At 47.9% G+C, this 19,094-nt stretch overlaps 1 protein-coding gene across 1 annotated transcript in view; it reads left to right on the top strand.

The window, feature by feature from the left end:
• Window positions 1-19,094, top strand: part of ptprsa (protein tyrosine phosphatase receptor type Sa) — an 89,384-nt gene that overhangs the window by 33,284 nt on the left and 37,006 nt on the right. The window contains exons 5-6 of the mRNA XM_062450624.1: window positions 9,397-9,596; window positions 16,711-16,726. Of these exons, the coding sequence (XP_062306608.1) occupies window positions 9,397-9,596; window positions 16,711-16,726 (216 nt within the window). The remainder of the gene's footprint in view (window positions 1-9,396; window positions 9,597-16,710; window positions 16,727-19,094) is intronic.

The following is a 19,094-nucleotide window of genomic DNA, read 5'->3' as shown; positions in this document are numbered from 1 at the left end:
AGAGGGGGAGGGAGGGAGAGGAGTGGAGGTGATGAGCGGGGAGAGAGGGCAGGAACGATAACTGATGATTAGGAAGTCAGATCCGACTACCGATGAAAGACCTAGAAAAAAAAAGGTGGCGAGGGAGGAAATGAGACAACCAGAGGGGAAGCGAGAGCAAAATAAAGAGGGAGAGTTGCCTGATACGAGCACGAGAGAGAGAGAGAGAGAGAGAGAGAGAGAGAGAGAGAGAGAGGGTGCCCCTCCGTGGAGACAGCCCCAGCAGGCCTCGTTTGATGAAGTCGGCAGAGAGACGGTATTAACAGACGCCCAGCTGTATTTGCCCACTGCGTTATCTCCCGCCTCGCCCCTCAACAACACGCCAATTCCCCTCATCAGCTGAGATCTGTTGAGATCCGCGCGGCTCCCTGCGTTGACGGCCGTCCCGGGGCTGCGCGCGCGGTCTCGCTAGCAGCGGGCGTGCGAAGGCTCGCCTGCAGGCCTCTTTCCGGCGGGGTGAACTGACCACGGCGACCCATCTTTTGAAGAGACGGAGGGGAATTCATGTGGGCGTCGAGTCATTCTTCTTAGGCTCGTTTCGAAGCTTGTGCCACTTGCCTGTACACCCCCATCAGCAGTCTGCGATGGTGGTAAAACAGACAACCCTGTACTCTCCAGTTGACCTCTCGCCCCGCCGGTCCTCTCTTCTATCCCAGACGCATTTGTACCCCGGCCACACGCTGACCGACAGCTCCCACTGAGCGGCGCTGAGAGGAAATTCACTATGACGGAAGTGTATAGCCTCTCAATCCTTTGATCCCCGGAAACCTGGTGAGCGGTAATCAGCTGTGATTGGTGGACCGGGGGGAAAGCGGCGCAAGGGGATGGGGTGGGGGGGAGCGGCGGGGGGATAAGTGGCTGGAATTATTTTGCTCTAACCCCCAGGGGGCTCTCGGCTCGGCGGACTCTCGCCAACGATTTCCGTGGAGCGCCTGCTCAAGTAGGGTGGTCCGGCGGCCCCTGGTTTTCGAGGGGGGGGGGGGGGAGGGGAGAGGCAGGAGGCTGGAAAAGGGTTAGAGAAGCATGAGAGGGAAACTAGAGAGCGACCAAGAGGAGAGAGCGACCAAGAGGGGAAGAGGTTGGGATTCCGGGGCTTACTGCCACCTGATTGGTTTACTACTCAGTGGAAAGTTTCGATAAACGGGGTCCTTTGTCCGATTATCCTCAACTGTCTGGTCAAGGCTAAATTGAAAGATCAGTGTCGCCCAGGATGGTTTTACAAAGATAAGTGCTCAATTGCTCGATTGCCTCTACAACCTTTTATTTTTCTTCCCGTATGTCCGCTGCTTCCTTATCAGCTCAGATTTCCGATTTCCAAGAAGAAAACACAACATATCTATAGTCTACATTCTAGCCTCTTCGGTGCTTACACGCGCAGAGCAACCGACACCTCAGAAACACCCCGTCTTGCAAAGATGGTGAGAGATAGGGGTGGTTCCCGTGGAAACGGATCGAGTTGTCGACCCTCAGAGGGCCCCCGGCTCATGAATAAATATGAGCTGGGGGGATGCGGCCGGGGCCCTGAGCCTCGTGAATAAACATGAGGCGACACCCCAGGTGACCGAGGCAGTACAACGGAGAGGTCAAACAGAATGCCCTGCGTTTTGGCAGAATTGATAGGCTTCAAGTCTCTGTCTCTCCTCCCGCCAAGTGTTGGAGTTTGTTTCGGGCCCTCCTTTCAAATCCCCCCCAAAGACGGCAATAATAACAGCATTATGCCTAGCCACAGGTAGCACCTAGGCCAACCTGTGCAAACAGACCTTCTGTCCCTGAAAGGGATTTAAAGGCAAAAGAAGGCTCAGGAAAAAGGGAAATAAATATATATATATAGAGAGAGAGAGACTGAGAAAGAGAGAGAGAGAGGGTGGGAATGAAGATGCTTTCCAGACAGCTTTCTCGTGATTACCGAGCTTCTGTCTTGGAGCAGTGCCTTGGTTACACTGGATTGAACAGCAGCTGTTCATATTTAAAGAACACTCGGACTCCCGCGCCCTTAAAGAGCAAACGTGACACGCAACCCCATGTCGATACAGCCTCGCCCGGCCTCGCCTACTTCCTCCCTAACCGGCCCGCCCGCCCGCTTGCTGCCTGCTCCGTCAGTCTCGGCTGGCACTGACCCCCCCATCGGGCATTCGCATTGGCTCTGGACCATGCCGAATGAACATCTGTTCCCTGGGCGCGCCGCTCGCCTCCGAAGCCGCTCTCCCCAGAACTTGTTCGGCGGGCAAACGGTCGGTGTGCGCTTCTGCATTGCGATGGGAGCGGTCGCCAAGCGGAAGTGTCGTTCCAGAAGCCGCAGGATGCTAAATTAGCATTGCATGATTGGGCTCCGATTAGAGCAGTAGCTGTTCTTGCGTTGACTACTGTTGGCTTTTGTACTGAATAGACTTGGACAGAATGGGCCTGCGTAGGTCGTTCGGGGACATTTGGGTGTGGGAGGGAGTGGAGGGCAATTGGTTTCCTGTGGAAGACTTCGATTTTAATTTGGTCCTTTTTCATTATTACTTCGGGTGCGAACTCTGTTGACCGAGGGAAGTCTAGCCTCTGTGGTCAGTCACTCGCCAAGCACCCCTGTTCTCCAGGAAATCCCGTTGAAACGATATCCGAGGTCTTGCCTTTGGAAGGAAAGAGGGAGAGCTATGTACAGATCCCTCCCTTCGCTCCACCGCATCGGTCTCTCACGCCAGTTCACTCCTTCCCGGTTCGTTATCATTCTGCTCACATCTCTCCCTCGCGCCTGTCATCTTTCCCAGCGACGTGTTCATCCACCTCTGTCGTCGTTCTCCCAGCGGGGGTCCGTGACCCCCCTCCCCCGCTTCCATCCCCATTGGCCGCTTGTTGCCTCCACAGCTAATAGCCACAACGAGCAATTACCGTCCCGTCAGCCGTTTGCCCCTTTCCCATTCAATCGCAAAACATATTCATATTTGTTGCTCTGCTTGCTGGAGGTTACCGCCACCCTGGTATTACGGGTCTAATTGCACCAAGCTAATGGCCCCAGAGGACAATACCCTTCCTCCAATCGCCCCTTAATCTCCCTCAATTATCTTTCCCCTCAATTTGGCTTGAAACCTTTACAGGTGCTCGCGTCCGTATTCGTCAGTCGATGTTTCGGAGACCGCCGTGTGGGCAAGGAAACCTCTCGGTTTTTTTCCGACGCAACTACTGGCTGTGGGCCTTGAGGGCTTTGTCCCACGGCCTGCTCCAGGAGAGGTGACTGAAGTCTTCTCGCGCTCTCCTGCCAGACACTTGCCTCAGATACCCTCTCATATCTGGTAGACAATGGCCCAGGCAATGTGAGGAGTTGAATAGAAAGCAGTCGTAGGGAACTAGAATTCATCTGTGGTGCCTTTCTCCATTAGTCGGCTTCTACGCCCTCATAAACCGCGGACACTACCTAGCTTCCTTTGCTGTGTGTTTCCTCCTGACTCGGTATCGTACAGGACTGCGAATAAGTACGAGCGAAAGCAGCTGTTGTTTGGTGGGATTGACCTAATGATTGAGTTGACGCACTGCCAAGCTGTTTAATTGGCAGGAAGCAAAACGGTGAACGCGAGCGAGTGCGCACAGGTGCCCCCTGTCGTAACGAGACTTGACTGACCAACGGCTCGCAGTGGGAGAAGCACTTCCACTAATGGGTCTGGGCCTCGTTTTTACAGTCTCCCCTGGAGTTGGCCTCGTCTTCCCCCGAGGCGACTCGGCATCCTGACGAGCACAGGACGAGAAGAAGAAGAAGATAAGAGCGTCACTTGGCGGATTTCTCTTCTTTCTTCTTCTCCTCTCCTTCGTGGTCGGGACATCTGTAGGAGCTGTCCTGGACAATCACTTGTCCCCTGCCTTTGCCGGATGTTTCTGTAGCAGATTGAGAGACTGTGTACTGTACGGTCGGGGGCGCTTGTTTCGGTTGTCTTCTCGGTGAGCTTAGGTGAGGGAGAAGGGCGGGGGCCCCTTAGCCTTTGCTGGACTCTCCATGCCACACCGGTCTTCAAATCCGCTGGCCAGACATTGAGAGCAGAACCTCTGGCACACAGCTCTTTCAGAGCTAGAGTGAGTGGTTGAGACATACTGGTGGCTGTACATGTTGACACAAAGGGTTTTAGAGATGGAGAGATTGAGATTGGAAATGCGATGTGATAGAGAGTTTGTAGTTTGGTTAGGGTTCATGGAAACGAGTTTTGGATTCTTGTGAATTTTTTTTCTTTCAACAGTCAACGCTGGTCTCCACTAAAAGCTACTTGGCAAACTGCGTAAACCTTCTTTCAGCATTAAGACTTGTCAAAAGGTTGACCACAAAGTTTTACTGTGATGGTTTTTTGGAAATGGTCTTGTAAGCATGGATCCTGGCTACTCTTGTGGTTGTGGAACACATGTCCTGTGGTGAATTCTACTCTGCCATGCACCAGATGTGATGATAGCTTTATAAGTGTAGCCTATTACGGGAGAGTTATTGAACCACTGGGGTCTGGATGATGTCTTCAGAACAACCAGAGGTCGGAGCTGTGGAGTTGTGATCGATGAACTTTTTTTTCAACCCCCATAGACCCAGGGAATCGTTGACTTTACTAGTTCTGCCCATATGTTTGGAAAGCTGAGCAGACAAACTCGTTCTGCAGCAATCTGGAGCTCTCCAAATGATTTCTCTCTCCCTCCCTCTCTCCCTCTCTCGCTTAAAAATTTGGATGTAAATTCTGCCCTTGGTCCATCGGACGGTGTGGAGAATACCAAACGCTTCTCCGGCGTGCGGACTGCGAAAGTGCAGTGAGGGGAGCGGGAGAGGTTGAGTGCACGCTGCATAATACCCATTATCTACCTGAGATTGAAGTCCGAAGGGGAGAGGAGCCCGGCTGAAAAGGCCGTGATTAGTTTTCCTTTTGCTGCTGCCCTCCCTTCTCTCTCTTCTTGCGCCCTCCCCTCTATCCCTCTCTCTGTCTTTCTCTCTCTGTCTTTCTCTCTCTCTCTCTCTCTCTGTCTTTCTCTCTCTCTCTCTTTCTCTCTCCATCCATGCTGACAGAGGTTCCGCTGAACTTGGTCCCAACCAGGAACTCCCAAAAATGGCCCCACCATGTACCCTACTCCCACCCAGACCACCTCCAGACCACCTCCAGACCACCTCCACCGCCCCACAACAAGCCCACTGTCTCCCTCTTTCACGCTCTTGGTTCCTCTTGCTGTTTTGTCTCCCTTTCATTGCAGTGTCCCTATTCTCTGTCCCTCCTCTTCCTCTCCCCCTTTCGCGCTCCCTCTCTGACCCATCCATCATGGGAAGCGCACCGCAAATGAAATTGACCATCTCCAGAGTCCAAACAGCTGGCCTCGCGGATTAGTTAAATGTCTGTTTATTCAAAGGCTACGGCTATATCAAGGCCTGTGCGTGCGGCAGGGCGGGAAGTAGATCACGTGGGCGATCTACTTCCCTCACCCCTCCTGTTCCCTCTTTTCCCCTCTCCCCCTCCCTTCCCCCCGACTCCCTTGCTCTTTCACATGTCCTGCATATCAAATGGCCAGCCTTCTCTAAAGCCCCGTTGCTGGCGGTGGCGAGGGGTAATCAGTTAACCTGATTACGCCACTGATGAAATTAAATCATTTCGGTAATTGAAAATAATAATATGAGTAATAAGTGCGATTGCTGGTAGATCCCCCCCCCCACCCCACCCACCCCCCGACCGTACACACCCTCCTCCTGCGTTTGCCGCAGTCGCCCGGAGTGTCGAGAAAGTCCGTTTTTCCCCCACTCGTCTTGGTAAATTGATGGCTCAAGTCCAGTGGGCTTTGAAGCCACCCTGTCGGAGTCATACAGCACACTCTTGACCCAAGATGGCTGCCGCGCGGCTCAAAAAGCAGCCAATCAAATTGCTCTTTGCACCGCAATGCTCTGATTCACCCACTCGGACTCTGAAAAAGGAAAGATGATTTGATGTTGATGAATTGTGGGAAAGTGGGGTCTTTTCAGGTGAAGAATAAAAGGAGATGGACATTTTAAGGGTGGGCTGTTTTCACAGAGGTGAAAGGAACTATGACAGCAGGCATGAGTCGGCAGATTAAAGAGTTGTTCGAACGCTTAACAAACCAATCATATTAAAGGCTTTGCACCTGTCGCTTGTGTTATGACATTAAACAGCGTACCACAATTAAAGAAAATTACAGATAATGAATGCCCTTTCCTTTTCAATGACAGTAGAAACACATTGAGTTTGAAGGATTGGTAAAAAAAAGTGGTCAACCTCAGCACTTGGGGGGTGCATATGATATATATACCCCAGGCCTGCTGTCAATTGATTGGCCAACATTTGTGGCCTCAGTGGTGATCGCCATAACAACTGCGGATATCAGTATGGCTTAACTACCTCTCAGTGAGTGCCTAGTCAGACCGAGCTGTCCAGATGCCACCCCTTGGCATATGCCAACATATAATTGTGTGGCACAAACCAGTTCCATGATTGATGGGACACATCGAGAATGGTTTTCCAAAAGCTCTGCGGGGAAAAAACCCCAAAAGGCTGCAACAAAAAGAGTACAACACCTGGTTTGCACGCTGGGAAAATTGTACTCTCCCTTGTTCCCCTCCTCTTGTTCAAACAAACTGAGCTGGCAACAGCCAGGGTGGATATTTATAGGAGGTGGTTTCTTCTGAAAGCCCTCCAATTAGGGTTTGTTTGTAATAGTTATTGGCACGGTGGCACATTAGCTGTATCCCCCAAACGCAAGTAAGGCGATGCAGGATTGCATCGCAGGCTGTAATTGCGTCTCATGTGAAAACCCTGGCCTCAGCATGAATGACTGGGTTCTTTCACATGGTGACGAATGCTTGAAAGCGTCAGTGGAAGGGAGAAACCACCCTTGGGCGAGCGAAACAATGGCATTGCGACTGACCAATTAGGTCGCACAGGGCCTGATTCAATTAGCGTGGAAGACTTGCGGCGACATAAAGAAATATAAATGCCTGACTGCTATCAGCACTTGCCAGTGCCTGACATTTTATTTTCCATCCTGTCCCCCATTTCAAGTGGTCTGACCCTTAACAAAACAATATATATATATCCTTTAACTGTGATTTATTTATTTGGAGGGTTCTATTTCCACCGCTTCTGAGCTCCAGGGCGGATTGGATCTAACACCGGGTCTGGAGCAAGCTAACCGCGAGGGTATTTACACAGCGGAGTGTCAAAAAAAAAATTTGTGTGGGGGGGGGAGGGGCGGTGTCTCAGATCGGAGCAGCAGTAAGGAGTAGTAATGACAGCATAATTGCTCCATGATTCCCCCACCCCTACACTTGTCCTCCGACGTGCCATCGCCCACCTTCCGCCACTCCGGGCTCCTCCGGGCATCTCCAACGGATCTCCTTCCATCGCTTGCCCGATTTCATTAACCTCAAATCCAATTACTCAGTGTATGTTTGCGGCTTCATTACTGGATGTGGGTAGATGAGTTCTCTCCCTACTTCTGTATTGTCAAGGCTGACTTAATGCGATGTGAAGCCTGGAAAGGTCCGGAATGTCAGCAATATCGAATTGCGTCTCGAGAACGGGCCAGACTACAAGTGTGGAGTATGAGCATGGTCTACCCAGATATAACTTGAGGGGTATTTGAGTAGAGGGACTTGTATATTCAACGTTATGTTACAGAGAGAGGGTAAGGAGAACCGCCAGCACTGCCCTATCATAAAGTGTGGGCTCAAGTTTACGGTCTACCAGCTTGAACTAGTTTTTACCCTCAGGGTACTCGGGTACAAAGAGATTATACATAAGCTCAGTTAATTATCGATGGAGAGGATTCGGTATGGAGCCTAAAACAGCACAAATGTCTCTCATTTTTGGAACTCAACTTTGAAATATTAATCAGTCTCTGCTGGTGCCAGCTCCCATACCAGAGAGCAAACCAGGTTCAGGCTTTGTCTCGACAATTGTCTTTCTGTGGATACTTGTCTCTCTCTGGTTCTTTTCATGCCTCGTCTTTGTCATCTGCCAGTTGGATTCTCATTTAAAATCTCCTCACTCTGGCTTTGGTTGCTTTCTACTGTGACTCCACCGAAATTTGCTGGCCTTGTTTCCTCAACTGCGCTGTCTCCAGGCACCGCAGACGTCTTTTTTCCCACAACGTCTGTGTTCATGCGAGGTCAATGGCCGCCGCCTTGAGATGATAGGTGACCTCTGTCGTGCCATTGGCCCTGTCGTCCTCACTGGGCTCTGCCTCGCGATGAAACCCGAGGCGCCTGATGCATATTACAGTGCAGGCTCGCCCTGGGCTCCGCATACCACGAGATGACTTAGTGCTCAACATGTCTGTGTAGAGGTCAGGGTTTAAAACGCCACAGCTCAGACAGGGGAAGAGCCGACAGTGTTCTGACGGCAAGCTAACGCTGCCGTCGGTAATGCTAGCTAAAGCAACCTGCGCTTGTTTTCCTGCCAACACTGTGTGTGCATATTAAATAACCGCGAGGTGTATAAACGAGGTGTCACACTCGAGGCTTTAATCACTAGCCCAAAGTGTTTTGGAGTCCTGAAGAAGCGATTCGGGAACACGCTGATGTTTGTTTAAAAACACACGGCACTCGGGTAGGCCTACTTGAGATTCCACATACGGCGTGTGTCTGTTTGTTAGCGGGGGCACTGCGTGTCTTCTTAGATTGGTTTAAACTAACTGCACCTGTTTCGAATCAGAAAGTCGGAAGGCAGATGGAACCAGGATTTACCTGCCGCTCGCCCTTCAGGTTAGTTTCCCGCTCCTCTGCACCCGACGGTCTGTACACCGATGGTGCAAGGCAGTTAAGAACGTTAGGGATTCAGTCCAGCACAATTGATGGGTTTATCAAGATGATCCTAATGTGTTCCATTGGTTTACTGGGCTAATCTGTCTATGCACACAGAGTAATCCCCAGCTCGAGAGTTGTGTCTGTCTGATGCCAATTTAAAGCCTAAGTTCAGATAAGGTTTTCCAATGATATGCAGTGAAACATTCATTTCTACTCCCCTTGCCTGCCCCGCCTGTTTAGCGAAACCAGTTTACTCTCTAAAGATGGCTCCTGAGATCACGACTTAATTATAAAAGAGAGGCTTTTTTATTTGACAAGGCTGCATGAGCGTCTCTTCCTCCCGTGGAGATGAACTGTAATAGAGCCGTTGTACTTGCAACTTGTGCTGTCTTGCGGGCAGTGCTGTTCTCACTTCATACATCACACTCTATTGAAATGAACCGGAATATTCTCCACTTTTTCCTATCAGCATCGTGTACATTATATAAGCACATCAAAGTGAGGGCCCAAACATTGGATGAATGTGGGCCTCTCGCCCAGACTTAAGTAGTGAATGAATGAAACTGAAACCATTTGGACCTTACCGATTTTTCTATTTCCCTCCACAGAGGACTTGCTTCCTGCGGGATTCCCCAACATAGATATGGGCCCCCAGCTCAAAGTGGTGGAGCGCACCAGAACTGCCACCATGCTCTGTGCCGCCAGCGGAAACCCCGACCCAGAAATCACCTGGTTCAAGGACTTCCTGCCCATAGACCCCAACGCAAGTAATGGACGAATCAAACAGCTCCGCTCAGGTAAGAGCCTCGTGTTTTCGTCCGCCCTACGTGCTTTGCTTAACTTTCCACCGCTCTGCCTCCATAGATGCTCTGGCTCTCTTGCAATGGGAAGCAGTGACTCAACCTGTGATGCGGAGCTTTGCTCTCAAAAATTTGAGCTCTACATAACTTAGCACTGAGATGTTACTATGGATACCAGCTGACGTACTGATTTGGAGTTGTTTTTGTTTGGTAGTACATCACAGACAAGTTACTGTTGTGGAAAAATTCTAGTGGCACTGTGTAGATTTGAATAGTCAAGAGATGGCGGTTTCAATCAAATTTATTTTGCTTGTACAAATCAAGAATTAACAAAGTACTTTGTGATCAGTCATAACGAAGGAGGTGCTAGCCACAGGTCGTTCGCCAGAGTGATAAAGAACAACCCTAAAACCCTGCCTTATATAAAATTTAGATCAAATGGCATTCTATAAGGTCAATCCCTCAATGTAGCCAACTCTGTGATTGGTCAGCACTGCTCAGGGACAGTTTGACTCCATACCAAGTGTCCCATAGTTCTTTGATGTGGCATCTCTCCCCAAAACAGTAGATAGTAAAACCACAGGAGTTCACCAGTCAAATGGTCAACTGTCCTTTGTGTGGACATCTTCAAACAAGTATTTAATTAACCCCACCCATGCTACAGGAAGGGTCAGAGCAGCTTGATCAGTTAAACTGCTCCCTCAGATCACAATAACAATACAGTCGAATCCACATTGTATCCAGACCAGCTGTCTCATCCTCCCCAGGTGTCATAAACTGCAAATGGCATCTCTACCAAATGGAGTTTATTCTTCTTAACCAACTTTAGACTTCCATTAAAACACATTCCTCATATATGAAACACACACATTATAACTGTATTCCAAATTTCCACGACAGTTACCAAGCAGAGAAAGCAGTTTGATCTATATCCGGCTACTACAAGCCATAAGTATGTGTTGTCTTGTTCCCATTGATTAAACTTTTTTTGAAACCTAGTACAGCTAAATCTAATTATATACCTAATTAGTGGTAGCCCTGGGCAGTAGGAGATAGATATTTTGGGTCGTTGAATTGTCGCCCTCAGAAAAAAAGCCAATGCCTCCTATTTGATTTGCTGTCGCTAATGTAAATCAGGGAGGACGCCACTAAATAAAGAGTCTCTGTTGATTGAGTTCTTGACCCAGATGTAGGCCTTAGCTCTGCACTAAAACATCCTATTTGTTGACTTTGCATGCAGTTTGAGACATAGGTAAGCTGCAACCGACCGAAAACATAGAAGGGCGTATATGAGGTTAGCGAAGAGAAACTCCTGACTGTTTGTGGTCAGGTTGTGCTCGAGGGGGCACAGGAGTGGGTAAAAAAAAGTGTTGGCTCATTTTTATGTAATGTCGGCCAACTTTGAGTGCAGTTTCTCATGGTTGGCGGACGGAGGCCTTCCTCTGGGATGTATCAACGGTTCGAGTGCCTTTGGAGAGCCAGAGAGTTGTGAGCAAACCCTTTTGACTTTGTCTGAGGATGGCGAGTCCCTCGTGGGGGATTCGCGTGAAGGAAGAGCTTAGTCTCTTATGCTAATGTATTTGGCCTGGGCTGATTTTCTCACGCAACCAGCAACCTCTGGTGCCGCGAACACAGCAGTACAGGTTCTTCGGGCCTAATTATTGATCCCATTGACCAACATGCACACTTCAAATTGGGTCGACGGAAGAGTATTTGTTCATAATAAGTTCTTGTCACATGATTGGGTTTGATGTATAGGATGCTGAAAAAACACGCTTGGGTAATGTTAAGTGAGGTCGAAAGAGTAGAACAGAAGCGTGAGATTTGAGCTGGGTTTTTTTTCTGCAGAGCTCTCTGATATTGTTAACGTCTTCCCCTTGTTCTGTGTATCACCTGTCCGAGCGTTTCACAGTGTCTCTGCTTCATTGTGTCAGTCTAGTTTCTGTTTTCTTCTTAATGGGTTGCTCTGTTACCCTCTTCTGTGTTGTCTTGTCTCGTTTGTTGAAACTCTGATGTGTCACAGTTCACATCGTGTAGGCTTCAACAACCTCCATTTGGCCTTCTATGACCCACAACAAAGTTCTCACTATTACTGTAAACAAACAATGACTAATTCAAGAAACATAACCAGCACATACATTTGGGATGCCTACCTTGACACTAGCCGGGAGTGATTTCAAGTGCAACCTAAATGGGAGGTCATTTTTTTACTGAAAATATAATTTAATTATTAATAATATTATTGAAATAATCTGTCAAATGTGTTCATCGTGTGTTTATTCACATTTTTATATAAACTTTTGAAAACCCAAATGATAACTATTTTAACATGACAGACCTCAACGTTTCTTACAAAGAGATAACTTAAAGCAGAGCTTTTAATTGATTGATTGCCTGACTATGATTATGACTGTGCATACTGTAACATCATTCACCATGTTAACGCTTCACAAGAGCCTCATCCAAGCGGTGGCTGCAGGTTTCTAGACCACGCCGTCAATTGAATTGTTCTGTCTTTCCTTTTCTTTTTCTGTTTCTTATCTGTTCTTCTATAATTTCAGAAGCCTTTGGTAAGTGTCTCACCCTGTCCACAAGCTTCCCATTGTCCCTGAAGCAGACGGCATTTTAACTACTTTTAAAATGCATGCGACCCCCCCCCCTCCCCCCCTCTATCTGTCCTTTTCCAACCACATCTTTTTATTTTTCTCTTCCCTCCCACTAATTTGAACTATCGTATCCTCCCTCCTTCAACTACAAATGTTATACCAGTTCAGGAGAATTGTGCATATTTCCAAGCTTAATTTGAACTCATTATTTCTAGCTGATTTATCTAGGACGGATGTATTGAAGTAAAGACATAGGGGAGTGGCAGGCCTTGTGTAGAACGAGGAAGGACAAACAAATGTTATCTTTTGCAAACAAACAATGCACACACTCACTTACACACACACACACACACACACACACACAGTTCACACAGCGTATGCGGTTGCATACACACACACCGAGGCTCTTAAGGCTCTCATAAACACTCAGTAACCATGCATATTTCCACAGAGACAGGTTCCCCTCAGCCAAAAGGTGCAGTGGCAGTGGGTGAAAGACCCTGCGTGCTGTCCCAGCAGAGGGGCCATCGCAGGGACACTGTGTCACGGAACCTGCAGTCCCACACTGTGTCCAACTCCACCTCAATATGGCCAAATCTTGTTTCTCAAGAGCACATTAGCCTCGTATCCATAACCGCCTCACACAGCCAGCCAAATCTTTGTCGATTTTCCCCCAGTGTTATGGACAGAAAGTTCATTTCACTCGCACTGAATTTTTCTAACTCCCCATTCACACACTTTAGAGGAAATAATTTCTCAGATAAATCCATATACTGTAGAGGCCTGCAGAGGAACGGAAAGATCTTTGTTATGGTATAAGGGTCTTCTAGTTAATGGGGTACATAGTTGTACTCCTAGTTGTTGTTTGCTATAGGGGCCAGATTCTTGATACACTTTTCTGTAGTCGAGGATACAAGGAATTTCTGTTGATGAGAAAAAGGCCGAAACGTCATCGTCATGGTTCCGCACGAGCCGCAGAACTTCTACGGTATCTTTATTGTCCCTCCCAATAAAAAAAAAGACCATCCTTGAAATGCTGAAAAGGTAGGCATACTTTCCACATACCCTCTTATTGTTTCTCTCCAGAGGGGAGAGAGTAGATATGCAGTCTTTGTTCAGTTCAGCAGAGGGAGTTTCTGTAGTTGCCTCTGCATTGCGTTTGAAGCTTAGGCTTTCAATTGTGTTTTGGTTCCGAAGCCAGGCCACTTAGTGGTGAATGGGAACGTAAGCAGGTGGGTATACGCCACGTCTGTCACCCTCGGCAACGCCCTTGGAGAAAAACATCTTTCAAAAGCCCACAGAGATGGAAAAGTTATCAAGGTGGTTATACTTCCTGAATAAGACAGGGCGGGATTGGGGTTGTCGTTTACAGTGGGTTTTTTTTGCAACAGCCACTTGTTTTTGCTCCAGGCAATGTAGGCACAGAAGGGATTCTGGGATTGATGGGTCCTCCAACGCGGCTGTGCGAGGGAATACTAGCGAGTGAGCAGGTGGGAGGGGGTCAAGAGTTTACTCACAACTTCCCCTCGCAAACCTCCCCTCGCTCCACCACTCAAGTGTGTTTGAATTGAAAAATGTCAGTTCCAAACTAGGCAAGATAAAAAAAGAAAAGAAAAAACAAATAGAAATTCCTTCATTTTTTTCCCCTTCAGCTTTGGTCTCCTGGCCACAGGAGAAGGTGTGTTGGGGGTATGGAGGGGAATGCCGGATGGATGGATTTTGCAAGTCCTTGCTGCTCATGCTGTGCAGGCAGGGCCGTGATATTTACGCGTCCCATCCCCCGAGGTGAGCGTCCACCAGAAGTGTGGAAGGAGCCTGACATTTCTCTCAGGTCCCCGCGGCTCAAGACCTGGGGCCCTCACTGGCCTTGTCAGGTGTCACAGATTAGTGGGAGAAGAAAATGGAGAGCGCTAGAAGGAAGGGAGGAAGGTGTACATATTCAGGAAGAATGAGGTCTTTCTGTATGCAAAGGTTTGGCATATTACCTGCTCACCCCCCCCCCCCCCCCCTCCCCCCAAGATGTCGGATGGATCTGTCTCTTTGTGTGTGGGCTGTTAGTCCACACACACACACACACACACATTGGGGAAACCAATGTGTGTGAGACCTGCACAAATACAAATGCCTTCAATACAGCAAACACACCCCCACACACACCGTACTTCCCATGGTGCCAGAGCAGTATGCCTGGACCAGTAACAGACTGACAGGCAGATGTACAGCTGTGGTGCCGGCCAGGTGTTTAAGCACCCCATAAAGCCAGGATACCAGACCAGGTCTCCATGGAGACTCGAAGGTCAGCCAACTATCCGGAGGGCTCCAGACCCTGGCACTAGGCCGATCATCTGTCCCTCCACAAACACACACACACAGACACACACACAGACACACACACAGCCTCTACCCAGATGGACATGTCTCTCAACAGATTGATCTCCTCTGAGCAGCCCATGTCCAAAACCAACCTTTATTATATGATAGGAAACGTGGGGATCATTTGTAGGGCGAATGATAGGCTGTAATATGGAAGGGGCTTAAGATCAGAGCAGGGATATTTGAAAATACATTTCGTTTTTTTTTACGGTTCATGCCGTAATATATGGACTGATGGTCAGCAATATACTGGTGTCCCTCCCTGTAATCATCCCTCTCTCTTATTCCTCTCCAGTTCTTTCCTTCTCCCTTCTTTTCCAACTTGAATATCATGGATATTTCTCCCTTTTTGGAACCAATGGCTTTGGTCTTCTTTACTTCTTTTGGTTTTCCTGTTTATTCTTCCTCTTGTTCCTAACTCCCCTTTGACACCCAGTTTTTTTCAGGGTCCACAGATGATCTTTTGTTTTACAGACCTGCTTTATTAACCTTAAGCGAACCTTAACCCTAACCTTAACCTAACCCTAATCCTAACCCTAACCTTAAACTAAACCTAACCTAACTTAACCTGACTCACCTAACCCTGACTAAAACCCCTTACCCCCAAACTAAAATCCACACTCCAAAGAAGGAAAATAAACCAATGCTGCCCTTCAACTCTAACAATATAACTGTCCCAATTTCCCTACCCTTCTGTGTTGTTATATATCTCTGATAATTAGATTAATAATAACAAAGGATTATATACAATTCTAAACACAACAAGCTTTGGTATGCTTTGCCTGGTTTTTGGATTAACTCAATCTGCATACCCATTTAAGGATTTTAGCACCTTTAGTCTAAAATACACATTTTCATGGTACATTTATAAAAAGATGAGAATAGGAAAACCATTTCATAGCATTTGTGGATAGCACACAATTTTAATGTGAAATTATGTGTTCCTCTGTAATAGTTTCTGCAATGGTACTTCATCACACACTTGGGAAAAACACATTTGTAACATACATTTCAAACGATATTATGCTGGTATTGTCCCAACGATTGGTTTTGATATGCAGACAAGCTATATATTGTTTTCTTACCAAACACAGGGACACTTGCATAGGCATTCATGCAAAAATATTCCAAGGAATGTAAGAACCAGGCAAAACATCATGGCCAGAAATCACCTCTCCACTGCTGGGAAACAAAGGAACAGTAGACAAAACCAAATCTATTTTTGAGTCTGTGCTCGAGAAGTGAGCAGAGACTTGTTTAGAATCTTACTTGTGCTAGGATATAAGACTTTTATTTTGGCGGGCAGTTACCCTGTAATAAAGAGCTGTAGTGTCATTCACAACAGACCATTTGACCCGGAGTTGTTTGCCCATGGGTCCGCTCTTAAGTAGGCCGCCTCTGCCGGGCTGGGACCCTGCTGGTGGCATTCTCTAGAGCTAGAGGATGGCACAGCACTGTCATGTCTGCTGTGAGTCATCCTGAGAGAGAGAGACAGAGAGACAGAGAGAGAGAGGGGGGGGGGGAATGAGAGATACACAAAGGAACAGAAGGAGACTTTAAAGACAAAGGGAACTCACTGTGAAGTAGAGCAAGTCTAGTTGTCTATAGGGACCTACTGGGGGTCGCAACATTATATGTCCCACCAAATTCCAGGCGGCTTGTGCCAACTGTCTTCCCAGCGGCCCCAAACGCTTAGCTTCCCAAGGTCGATTGACCGGAGAGAGGCTTACGTGACTTTAGCAAGCACATCAACTTAAGGCCAATCCTCTTTAGCTTTGCTTATCAGCTGGAATAGTGGCGATGATAAAACACCACACGCCAAGACCCAGAGTCTCCTCAGCCAAAGCCAGGAAGCATTGTGTTTCCCCCTTTAATATGTCTGGCATAGGGAGGAGGAGCATAGATAAGGGAGAGTACAAGAGAACGTGGTTGCCATACCGAGTCCCTGCCCCTTTGTGAGACCAGCAGTGGGAGGCCCATAAAGTTCTTTGAATTAAGTCCCCCATTGATAAGACCTCTTGAACAGTTTACTAATTAAGCCCCAATTACCAGCCTTAAGAAATGAGTCCGTTCACCAGCAAATAACTCCTCAGATACTAACATTAATCCTGAACTAAACTTGTTTCTTCGTCTCTTTCCAGAGGGTACCCCGATCCGAGGTAAGACAATAACTACCACAAAACAAAACCCTAACCTGACCTAACCAACTGTGCTACATCTCCGTACTACAACCAAAGTGACTGAACTCGGAGCTCCCAAAAGATCTCAGCCTTTTTCTGTTGACGGCTAACGTTCATCTCTCTTGTCCTTTGTGTGTCTGTTTTGTGTGGGTTCTTTTTCCTTCTCCATGTTTCACTCCATCCTTGGCGTGCAATTGTCGTCTGTGTCTTTGTGTGTGTGTCTGTGTCCTGTTCACCTCTCCCCTTCAATGTTGGAAATCACAGAGTGGAGTTGGTTGGCAGGTTTGGGGAGGGCAAGGGAGCAATAATGGTTGGAGGAGGGGAGGCTTCCTTTGATTTTGTCTATAACATTTAATGGTTTGGAAAGATGGTGCCAGAAGGAAATCGTTGTGGACTGAGCTGAGTTGGTTACGAAGGGAGAGGGAGGATGGGGTTTGAAGGCTTGGGTCTTGTTGATCTTAATATGCTAATGAATACCGTGTCAACCATCTAGGCCACACAAACAAACACACGCACACACCTCCCCAGAATTCCCTCAGCCATGACATCCTCTGGTTTGCTGCTGCGCTGTGCTGTTAGCGAGCGTGGCGTGGCGAGCCGAGCCGTGGTCACATTATGTATGTTAATGTCCCACTCTGCTGCCGTCTCTTATGAGTCAAGGCAGGGAAAACGCTCGCGGAATGTCGGAGGAACTTGCATAAATTAAGTTTGATTTCATCCTCAACAAAGCAATAGGCCGGCATCTAAGAAAGGAATTGAATGGGTCACTAAAATATGCGACAAACCTTGTTGAAAATGGCCTTGGTTGCTGTCTGTCTTGAACATAGAATAGTCTGTTCTTCCAAGAAGATGTCATGGCTAGATGGGAATAAGGGAGCAAGAGAAGATGATATCATCAGCATACAAAAGGACACACGGTCATGGTTGACTCACAATTACTGGTACCCTACTTCACATTTTGATCGTCAAGCCCACACAAACTTGATAGAAAACAATACTTGACCTGTTTCAGAGATGCATTGTTTGTGTTATCTTGTGTAGTTTGTTGAACATGGTTTTTGTTACAGGTTGAGCAGGTAGGTGAACATCCCATTTCTCAGTGAACATTTCATCTTGTGTGTAAAAGAGTTGAGGTGATTGTACCATTTTTTTTTACATTTTTCAGTCCAACCACAAGCGCATTCATTTTTCTCGAAAGAATCACCAGTGATTATATTTACAAGTGACCATTATTTCACCATGCAATTCATCACCGGACATGGCATCGCCCACGATTGTTGTCCAATCCTGTCACTAGTGTTGTGATTCTCAGAACACAACCAAGGATCCACCACAGTCTCGCTCATGCCCCACGGAAACCGGCCCTGTACTATTTGAATCACAAATGCCCTATAAATCATATTGCGGCACAAAAAGGCGAGTGTGACTCATGAACTCTGCATTTGCATAATGAGATTAGCGATCCACAAAGGAGATTTCTCCCCGCCAGCTCTGTATGTGGAAACACTTCCATCCGGCGCTAGCGGTTTACAGTGTTAGGGACTCCAGGTCACGGAGGCCTGCTCTCTTGGTGATTTACCAGGACACAGGTGGTTTGTGGGTGAGGGGTTGCACATCAAAAGGAAGCAGCTGGTTCACACTAAGAATAGGAATTTATAGGAGGTGGGCATTGCACCACCTGTTTTGGAGATGTAAGGGGAATCTTGAATTGTCAGCAGCACTAGCTAGCTGTAGCACCTCCTGATGGAAACAGCAGGCGAAAAACAATAACCCTGCTGTCAAAGTCGCTCAATTGGCACAGAATGGGTTAGCTTAGCAAGCTAACGTCACCCCTAAAAACTCCTGCAAAACTTTTGATGAACAGAGCCGGTATGCTCGACTGCCTGAGAAGAGGCCTGGAGGAGAGGCAGTGAGTGGACTCCCTACCTGCTTCATTACAGCTTTTATGAGAGCGTTACAAGCCACCAGATGGACGATGACAACAATGGCATCGCGTCTGGGGCCCCATGCTGGCACGCCCGCATCTAATGACCTTGGGGTGGCGCCGGAGCGTGCCCACATCGTGACAGGGAGAGAGGGACCTCCGGAGAAGGACACGGCTGTCACCTGGTCCCTCGGCCGCCTCTAAAAGCTGACCGCTCTGCCTTTTCCCCTTTTCATATTTTGGCAGAGAAGGATCGCTTTGTGCTCGCTTCACGTGTGCGTATACATCTCAGCGGTAGATATAAACGGAAGCACGTGAGGAGATCTGCGGTGCACGTCGGAAGTAAAGGTGCAGAGACTGAGTAGCGGAGGAAGGAAGGAAGCGAGAGATGTGAAAAGGAGGAGGAGCAGAGGAAGTTGAGAG

The sequence above is a fragment of the Osmerus eperlanus genome, chromosome 24 (assembly GCF_963692335.1).
Source record: "Osmerus eperlanus chromosome 24, fOsmEpe2.1, whole genome shotgun sequence".
NCBI classification, from domain to species: domain Eukaryota; kingdom Metazoa; phylum Chordata; class Actinopteri; order Osmeriformes; family Osmeridae; genus Osmerus; species Osmerus eperlanus.
This window is presented reverse-complemented; position numbering and strand designations above follow the sequence as displayed.